General features: G+C 33.0%; 2 protein-coding genes across 2 annotated transcripts; one reads left to right on the top strand and one right to left on the bottom strand.

The window, feature by feature from the left end:
• Window positions 1–98: 98 nt before the first annotated feature.
• LOC113374630 (methenyltetrahydrofolate synthase domain-containing protein-like) lies at window positions 99–642 on the bottom strand. The gene is made up of 2 exons (XM_026614606.1): window positions 577–642; window positions 99–485 (listed from the first exon to the last, which is right to left on the bottom strand). Exons 1-2 carry the CDS (start codon window positions 640–642, stop codon window positions 99–101), a joined length of 453 nt encoding a protein of 150 aa, XP_026470391.1.
• Window positions 643–6,582: 5,940 nt separating this feature from the next.
• On the top strand, window positions 6,583–8,092 carry LOC113374629 (methenyltetrahydrofolate synthase domain-containing protein-like). The gene is made up of 2 exons (XM_026614605.1): window positions 6,583–7,358; window positions 7,471–8,092. Exons 1-2 carry the CDS (start codon window positions 6,583–6,585, stop codon window positions 8,090–8,092), a joined length of 1,398 nt encoding a protein of 465 aa, XP_026470390.1.
• The last annotated feature ends 2,180 nt before the right edge of the window (window positions 8,093–10,272 follow it).

The raw sequence follows: 10,272 nt of genomic DNA, 5'->3' as shown, positions 1-10,272 counted from the left end.
TCAACCGGCACGTCATGAGCACCAAATAAAGCGCTGGGCATATCGTCCTTCACCGGCACAGTCCATGCACCCAACCGTGGCAATAAGAGTATTCTGGTTTAGGCTTTGACATGTTGCACAATGGCAAACTCAAGATCAGTGTATCCACGACCCTTACCAATTCGCAAGCCATTGCGAGACACTGCTACTGATCCAATGATTAGTAAGTCAATGTTGATACCAGAGTTTAAATCAACGGTTGGAGCTTCATTTAATCCTCTACGAGTAATTGCTCGGCGGACATGGTACTTGGAGTTGGTTTCAGGCATATCAATTTTGGTTAATAACCCAGATTGTAGTCGAGGGACAGGGACCACTAACTGCTTACCTTGCTCCAAGGCTAGTATTCTAACGCATTCCAATGTCTTATCTGGGTTTACTAAAACGGTCTTTGCCTGTTTGAAAACATCTAGTTCACTTACTCTCTGTGCGGCTTCAAAGGCTCCCTTGAAGTTTGGGATCCTATTGAAAACTGGACGTGGATACAGTGAAAGTCGGTTCTCTTCAAAGTATGTCCAAACAACCTCTACGGATTACTTGCTTCGTCACCCCAGCTTCAGCTTCCTTTGCTTCCTCTGTAAAATCCATTCTAGATTTATCCATTCTAATAATCGTCAAATTTCAATCAAGAAATACTATCGCAAATATTCGATTGCGTTTACAAAAACAACTCGACGAGATTTGATTTTATTTTGTTTGACGAAAAAGTCATCACTACTAGACTAGCATTTTTATAATAAAAAAAACAAATGCTTTCAAAATTCTAAATTGATAAATGTCCGAAATATAATCGTTCGAAATATAACCGTCGTTTAAAACAGTCATTTAAACCAACCGAGAGTATTGTTTATTGACGTAAAACTTACGAGTATAATGCCACTTCCAACAAAGTTTAATTAAATTGGTAAATGAATTACTTTTATAGTTGTAATTCTAAATTGATTTGCAAAAGGTTGCGTTAAATTTTTTACATATAATATATGGAATTTATCATTTAACCAAGTGGTTTCCAACCTTTTTTGCACGGCGCCCCCTTGCTCTAATAAAAAAAATTATTGCGCCTTCTTTAATTTCTGCAACAATTTAATTTTAGAATTACTCAACTGATATTATCAGACTACAAATTAGTATGCAATATGCATAAAAACTAATTATTTTTTGTTTATTTTTTAACATCAATTCAAAAATTTTGGGTAATTTTCGGAAATAGTATTCTGAAAACAGATGTACGCGCACCCCTCAGAACAGCCTGGTGCCCCTAATTAATATTACAATCCTTATCATTATTTTAAATTTTAATGATTTTTTAACTTTCCGTAGATTATAGTAATCGCAAGAAAATCGAAAATGAAATGTTTTTTACATCTTTACGTTTTAGAGGTTTCTGAAAATTTTGGCGTACCTTAGGAAAAATAGATGTATGTGTGTGTATGTGTGCGTGTGTGTATGCGGATACCAATTTTCGTTAACGATTTCCCTAACACGAATTTGAATATTTAAAAAAAATCGATTTCTACTGATAAGGAGACGTGCTGATTAGTTTTTGGCAAAGGCAGTTCTGACCGTTTCGGAGATACGGGGCGAAATTGCCAAAAATGTTATTTCAGTTTTTGAGATAACGGAGCGTCCGATTTGAATAATTCAAAAAACTTTGCACTTGTATTGACGAAATAAACAACTGATGAAATTTTTGTAAAGGCAGGTTCGGCGCCTCCGAAGATCCAATAAAAATGTGAAAAATAATGCCATTTGGCGGTCAAATGGAACATTAGACATATGTACATCGTATTATCAGATACTTTATAAAGATTATAATAATAAGTACAAATTTTGTGTACATTTATATGGGTTCCGTACCAATGCTTACACATTAGACGACTACGCGGCGCTTACGCGCTTTGATATTTTGTCTCCAAATTAGCTACGCAGCGCGATTGCTTAAAAAATGTTCAAGATTTAAAAAAAATCAAACTATAATAAAATTAAATTTTTCAAAAGTGGATCACTATACACAGTGTTAATATCTGTTTACTATTTTTAATGAAAAGTTATATACAATATGAACAGAACTAAATAGTAAATAAAAAGGCTTGGCAATATTATTTGGGCTTTTTTAGACTGTAATAGTATTTCTGGACACTGAAGATAAAAAACGATTTAATAGTTATAAAATATAGTGATCTAACAACAAAAATAGGATTTAAACTTTACATCATTAGCCGGAAGATGTAAGATTGAACTTTACAAAATTGTTTCAAAATGTTGATAATTAAACATTTACTCTTTGCTTACTTTTTTATTATCACTGTAAATTCAGTTAATAATACAATTAACATGAATTTTTACTTTAAACATCAAATGATAAACTGAAGTACATTTACAAATTATCAAAAAATCGAAGTTGGGCAAATAAAGGTCTATGGCAAAGCCCAAGGGGTCGAAGGGACAAAAAAGTTTTAGAACCTACGGTTTGGACCATAAATTTTATCCCTATGTAAAGTTCAAAATAACGTGGGTTTTAAACGATTCAGAATAACTTATAATGTCGAGGGAATACGAATTTAACAAATTGAATTTTCTGACGATATCAAATTATTTCGTGCTAATAATCCATTAGCTTGCATACACAATTTTAAAATAAACGTCATAGTTTTTGTGGCCTTCCAAATTACACATGTCGTTAAACATATTAATCATAAATGTTTGAATGAACTGTAAATCGAATGGAGTATATGTACGATAGCGTCATATCAATACATACCAGATCGAAATTTATAATTGGAATATATTTATTGCCTTCAAATTGGCACGTCTGAAGCAAGGTGCCAAGTATTTTGCAATGTATTCAATAGAATTTAATTTTTAACTTCCTGAAGGAGAAGTTTACGTTTTTGCTAGAAAATCCGACTTGCTAATTTTATGTTCCCTCAACGTTGCAAGTCATTCGAAATTGTTTAAGTATCAAATTTGGAAAATGTATGTGTACTTGTACATTTCGTCGTCAACAGTTGCACCGATTTCAAAAACTTAGGAATTATTTATGGTGTTACTCGATTAGGTCAACGTTGATGTGGTTTGTGAGACGATCGGCTCAGCCGTTTCTTTAGGGTTTAGAGAAAATTAATTTTTTGTCAACATATTCGCAAATGATTTTGAAAATTTAAAATCTCTGCGGAAGATATCAGTTGGGAATCGTTCTGGCTAGCTTTTGGAAAAGACCCGCCAAGTCATTTCTTCGTAATTAATGAATGATATTTTTTTTGACCACTTTAATGAAACCTCGCCTATAGTCCAGTCATTATAGTAAATTTACCTCGGAATTCGAGATACCCAACTATAAGTCTGTAAATACCCTAAAATAGCACCCTAAAAGTTGTCTCAAAATCTACATATGGTAGGATGTACACAATATATGTAGGTTTTGAGACAACTTTTAGGTGTCAATATATAAGTATTTACAGACTTACAGCTAGGTATCTCGAATTCCGAGATTCTTACGTAATTTAAGCTTAAATTACTGAACTAGTATAATTTTAATGAACATCCTAATATATTATAACCCTAAAATATTATAGGCCTGCTACAACTGGTTTAATTTTAAAAAAATGTTTAAAACGTTTGGAATATTGGGACGTACTTTTAAAAAATACACCGCGTGTGTATTAGGCGGGTGTTCATTTTTTCTTCAATAATGTATAATTATTTTTTAAAAGTAAATTTTATTCAAACGTGAATAATCTGCAATATTTTCTGGTATTATAATGCCATACAGCAACTTGGTATACTTATTCATAAATTGAACGTTTCCACTCGGATCTCACAATTCGCGAATGAAAAGGGTTAATTTATGAATGATCAATAAGTATACCAAGTGGGGGCAAAGACTAAGTTTGGCCGCCTCTTGATCCAGCGGTCTTTAACTAGGCCGCCTTTTAATTCAGTGGACTTTTAATGCAAACGCTTTTTATTACGGCCGCTTTTCGTTATGGCCGCCTTTGATTTTGCTCTTTTTTTATTTGGCCGCCCCTCGGCCGCCCCAAAAAGTAGTCGCCTGCGTTACACTGAAAGAATAGTGAATTATTAGCCCGAAATAATTTATTGATATCGTCAGAAAATTCAATTTGCTAATTTTGTATTCCCTCGACGTTATAAGTTATTCTGAATCGTTTGAAACCGACGTTTAATTAAACTTTACGTAGGGATAAAATTTATGGTTCTAAGGTTCTAAAACTTTTTTGTTCCTTCGACCCCTTGGGCTTTGCCATAATCCTCTATTTACCAAACTTCGATTTATTAACAATTTATATTAACTGTATTATTAACTGAATTTAAAGTGATAATAAAAAAGTAAGCAAAGAGTAAATGTTTAATTATCAACATTTGGAAACAATTTTGTAAAATACAATCTTACATTTTCCGGCTAATGATGTAAAGTTTAAATCTTATTTTTGTTATGAGGTCACTATATTTTACAACTATTAAATCGTTCTTCAGTATCCAGAAATACTATGACAGTCTCAGAAAGCTCAAATAATATTGCCAAGCCCTTCAATAGTCAGCAAATTGGGTCTTTACAAGCTCTCAACCATATTGCGAACACAAATCGAATGCCTACTAATGACACAACTTACACATTTTGATAAAAACAGAACAATATTTTTATTTACTTTTTAGTTCTATTTATAAATATTCTATATGACTTTTTATTAAAGATAGTAAATGGATATTAACACTTTCTATTGTGATCCACTACCCCGAATTTTTTTTCGCTGACATGGACCAGCTGAAAGTTTTCATACCCCTGGGGGTCAAGGTCAAATACAGACCACTTTGGGAATCACTGGTCAGAATACATCTCTTAAAACATCAGAAGTGATTTAATTACAAAACTAGTGGTGCATGACATCGTGCCTTAAGGCAAATTACTGGAACTTTCCGTACCGAAAACTAAATCATTAAAAAAAAACTTTGCAAAAATTTGAAAAAATTAGATTTTTGAGAAATTTTGAATTTTTTTGAAAAAAATTGAGTTTTTTGAAAAAATTTGACTTTTTTGAAAAATTTGATTTTATTATAGCTTGATATTTTTTAAATCTTGAACATTTTTTTAAGCAATCGCGCTGCGTAGCTAATTTGGAGTCAAACAATCAAAGCGCGTAAGCGCCGCGTAGTCGTCTAACGTGTAAGCATTGGTACGGAACCCATATAAATGTACACAAAATTTTTACTTATTATTATAATCTTTATAAAGTATCTGATAATACGATGTACATATGTCTAATGTTCCATTTTGACCGCCAAATGGCATTATTTTTCACATTTTTTATTGGATCTCCGGAGGCGCTGAACCTGCCTTTACAAAAATTTCATCAGTTGTTTATTTCGTCAATACAAGTGCAAAGTTTTTTGAATTATTCAAATCGGACGCTCCGTTATCTCAAAAACTGAAATAACATTTTTGGCAATTTCGCCCCGTATCTCCAAAACGGTCAGAACTGCCTTTGCCAAAAACTAATCAGCACGTCTCCTTATCAGTAGAAATCGATTTTTTTTAAATATTCAAATCCGTGTTCGCAAAATCGTTAACGAAAATTTGTATCCCCATACACACACGCACACATACACACACATACATCTATTTTTCCTAAGGTACGCCAAAATTTTCAGAAACCTCTAAAACGTAAAGATGTAAAAAACATTTCATTTTCCATTTTCTTGCAATTAGTATAATCTACGGAAAGTTAAAAAATCATTAAAATTTAAAATAATGATAAGTATTGTAATATTAATTAGGGGCACCAGGCTGTTCTGAGGGGGCGCGTACATCTGTTTTCAGAATACTATTTCCAAAAATAACCCAAAATTTATGAATTGATGTTAAAAAATAAACAAAAAATAATTAGTTTTTATGCATATTGCATACTAATTTGTAGTCTGATAATATCAGTTGAGTAATTCTAAAATTAAATTGTTGCAAAAATTAAAGGAGGCGCAACAATTTTTTTTATTAGAGCAAGGGAGCGCCGTGCTCTGTGTGGAAACCACTGTGTTAAATGATAAATTCTACATATTATATGTCAAAAATTTAACATAACCTTTTGCAAATCAAATTAGAATTACAACTATAAAAGTAATTTATTTATCAATTGACAGACAGACAGACAAAAATATTTTCATTCATCAATTTAATTAAACTTTGTTGGAAGTTGCATTATAAGTTTTACTTCAATAAACAATACTCTCGGTTTTGGTTTAAATGACCGTTTTAAACAACGATTATATTTCGAACGATTGTATTTCGGACATTTAATGCAACATTTTGCAAGTCGAATTAGACATATAACTTCAAAAACGAGTCATTTATCAATTTAGAATTTTGAAAGCATTTGTTTTTTTTTATTAAAAAAATGCTAGTCTAGTAGTGATGACTTTTTCGTCAAACAAAATCAAATCGAATCAACAAATCTCGTCGAGTTGTTTGTGTAAACGCGATCAAATTTAAAAAAATTGCGATAGTATTTTTTGATTGAAACGCTTATTAGAATGGACAAATCTAGAACGGATTTTACAGAGGAAGCAAAGGAAGCTGAAGCTGGGGTGACGAAGCAAGTAATCCGTAGAGGTGTTTGGGAATACTTTGAAGAGAACCGACTTTCACTGTATCCACGTCCAGTTTTCAATAGGATCCCAAACTTCAAGGGAGCCTTTGATGCCGCACAGAGAGTAAGTGAACTAGATGTTTTCAAACAGGCAAAGACCGTTTTAGTAAACCCAGATAAGACATTGGAATGCGTTAGAATACTGGCCTTGGAGCAAGGTAAGCAGTTAGTAGTCCCTGTCCCTCGACTACAATCTGGATTACTAACCAAAATTGATATGCCTGAAACCAACTCCAAGTACCATGTCCGCCGAGCAATTACTCGTAGAGGATTAAATGAAGCTCCAACTATTGATTTAAACTCTGGTATCAACATTGACTTACTAATCATTGGATCAGTAGCAGTGTCTCGCAATGGCTTGCGAATTGGTAAGGGTCGTGGATACACTGATCTTGAGTTTGCCATTGTGCAACATGTCAAAGCCCTAAACCAGAATACTCTTATTGCCACGTTGGTGCATGACTGCCAGGTGAAGGACGATATGCCCAGCATATTATTTGGTGCTCACGATGTGCCAGTTGACATTATAATAACACCTACCGAGACAATCATGGTCTCGGGACGACCACCACGGCCAACTCACATAATGTGGAATTTGATCTCCGAAAGGCGTTTAAACACTGTAAATGCCTTGAAAAAAATCAAAGAAGAGGAAGAAGCGTAAGTATTTAATAGTGTATTTATAATTAATGTATGAATGCTTGCTAGAATACATGTGTTTATATATAATTAGTTTACATCATTATGTAAAGTATATTATTTTTTATCTTAGCGCCGGAAAGAAGATCGTGCTAAAAGAGGTAGATACTGATAATGAAAGCGTGGAGAAAGTGAGAGTCCCTAATAAATTTCAACAGAGAAGGAGGCCCCGTAAGTCAGCAAAGAATAGCGAATCCGAGCCAAATGAGGGTGATGGTGATGCGTCTGAGCATAGACGAAATGGCCGTAGATTGAGACGACGACGTGTCCCTGAGAAGGAGGAGAACGACGTATTGGACGTATTGGACGTATCTAATGAGAATGGTCAATCCAGACGCAATAATTTGCGAAAGAGGCGCACGCGTAGAACAAAGCCGCAGATCGAATTTAGCGTCAAGGTGAGCAACATCGCGAAGACAGATAGAGTGCGTGACATTAAGTCTGCTTTGGCAGAAAGGGGTGTCAAGCCTTTTGACATCACCTGGAGGGGAGTGAAAGGTTTTTGCTACCTGCACTTCGCGATGAAGCCTGCAGGTGTCAAATCCCTTGGAGTGGACGCCATGATTGAATCCCTTTCTGGTATGAAAATTGGAGGTGGTGAAGAAGGAACCACCTCATGTGAACCACATGTTTTGACTGTGAAGCCTGCTAGGCCAATCACTAGGATTCAAACGACAGATGTGACTGCCGTATGAATTAATTTATTTAACATTAGAACAACGTCAAAATTCTTGTGTTCAAAACCTGACAGCAAATTTTAGAATGCTGTTATTTTAATACTGAAATGTAATTCATCTTTATAGTATTTGCAATACTAATTATTCTACGAGTTACAAGCAATTATTTTGTTTAATAAAAATTTCGAGTTATATAGTTAATTTAATTGTGTTGTTTTGATTACTGAAAACAGTGTTTATTATTAATTAAATATCAATTTTAAAATATAAAGTACAAAATTTTGTTTATTTATAATCTCTATTGAACATTTAATTGTTCTAGCTTTCATACATAAGTATCATAAATACGTACTAATAGTTTTTTTATGAACAAAAATTTATAAAAGTTTATAAAATATTTTTTATATAATAAGTTATGTTATGAGAAAAAAAAAAGCTTTTTGTATTGAGAGTGTATGGTTTTTAACAAACACCCTTATATATTATAATTCTAAAATATTATAGGCCTGCTACAATTGGTTTAATTTCAATAAATTGTTTAAAACGTTTGGAATATTGGGACGTACTTTTAAAAACTACACCGCGTGTGTATTAAGCAAATGTTCATTTTTTCTTCAATAATGTATAATCATTTTTAAAAGTAAATTTTATTCAGGAGTGAATCATTTTTTAAACATAAATTTTATTCAGAAGTGAATAATCTGCAATATTTTCTCGTATTATAGTGCCATACAGCAACTTAGTATACTTATTGATCATTCATAAATTAACCCTTTTAACTCGGATGCCGCCGCTTCGGTGGCAAAATTCATATTAATCTCACAATTCGCGAGTGGAAAGGGTTAATATAATGATTTCTTGTTGATTACGTCTATTATTTGCACATATAGGAAAGTTGGTGTTCCATGGTTAAGCGCACTGTTTTGTGTGGACGGAGTTGCGAGTTCGAACCACCGCTCTGATAACCTGATAACATGCAGTAGTGATATCAATTTTTGAAAATATAGATAGCTAGTGGTGCATGGCATCGTGCCTTAAGGAAAGTTACTGGAAATTTCCGTACCAAAAATTAAGGTTTTTAAAAAATATTCAATTTTCTTTTAGAACTACGAGAAAAATCGATTTTAGAGTTTTGACCCAAAATTGACTTTTTTTTGAAAAATTTTATTTTTTTGAAATATTTGGCAATTTTGAATTTTTTTTCAAAGCAATTGGGATACGTTATCTGTGTAGCTGCGTAGAAACGAAATATAAAAGCGTGTAGGCGCCGCGTTGCAGGAACAAAATTTGTTTTTATATTGGATCTCCAAAACTGCTAGACCTGCCTTCCTAAATATTTCATCGGTTCTACATTTAGTCAATGCAAATATTAGGTTGGCAAGTATCTCCCTTCCGCTTTTTTGCTCTTGGTTTATAATACAAAAAGGCGGAAGGGCGATATTTGACAACCTTATATAATGTCTTATCAAATAAATCGGACGCTTAAAAAATCAGTTACCATTTTTGGCACTTTTTTCCCCGTATCTTAGAAACCGCTCAACCTGCTTTTGCCAAAAACTAATCAGCATGTCTCCTTATGAATACGAATCGAATGTTTTTTTAAGTATTCAAATCGCTTGACCCGTGTGACCCGAAATCGTCGACGAAAACTTATATCCGCACACGCACACACACACATCTTTTTGACGACAAACGATTATGGATCACTAACCTATTTATTGTTTTTCATATTGCCAACCCTTGAAATCTTTAGTCTATCAACTTTTGGCAAATATTTTCTAATATTTTGTCAATCGGCCAATAATTCTTAATAGCCAATTCATATTATTTTCTAACCAATTGACTGGTTTTTGATTTCTAAAGCTCAGCAGACGCTGGCCTAACATTTGACTTCTTTTTTCCAGTAATAAGTAATCTATAACCTATTAATTTAGGTGACCATACGTCCCGGATTTAGATTTTTTGACCTGGTTTTTCCAAAATTAAAATTAAAATTGACAAAAATTATGAGAGCAGCTATTTTTTTTGTCAAGAAAATTGAATAGAATAGAATAAATAAAATAGAATTTTATATAAGGATCAAAAGCAAAAAAAAGACATAGAAACAAAAGTTCGCAGTTTTGATTAACAAAAAGTGGTCATCTTACTATAATATAATTACTATAATAAATATGGTCATCTTACTATTAACCTATTTA

The sequence above is a fragment of the Ctenocephalides felis genome, unplaced genomic scaffold, assembly GCF_003426905.1.
Source record: "Ctenocephalides felis isolate EL2017-DRISC unplaced genomic scaffold, ASM342690v1 CF-g0.4_SCAFFOLD_01886, whole genome shotgun sequence".
In the NCBI taxonomy this organism is placed as follows: Eukaryota; Metazoa; Arthropoda; class Insecta; order Siphonaptera; family Pulicidae; genus Ctenocephalides; species Ctenocephalides felis.
The sequence above is the reverse complement of the archived record's forward strand: the minus strand, read 5'-3'. Positions and strand labels throughout refer to the sequence as shown.

What these genes read in the sequence shown, in the direction of transcription:
- LOC113374630 (XM_026614606.1), bottom strand. Translation starts at nt 642, where the DNA reads ATGGATAAATCTAGAATGGATTTTACAGAGGAAGCAAAGGAAGCTGAA. An exon ending in AAGCTGGGGTGACGAAGCAA is followed by an intron (nt 486 to 576) that starts GTAATCCGTAGA and finishes CCAAACTTCAAG; the next exon opens with GGAGCCTTTGAAGCCGCACA.
- LOC113374629 (XM_026614605.1), top strand. Translation starts at nt 6,583, where the DNA reads ATGGACAAATCTAGAACGGATTTTACAGAGGAAGCAAAGGAAGCTGAA. An exon ending in ATCAAAGAAGAGGAAGAAGC is followed by an intron (nt 7,359 to 7,470) that starts GTAAGTATTTAA and finishes TTTTTATCTTAG; the next exon opens with CGCCGGAAAGAAGATCGTGC.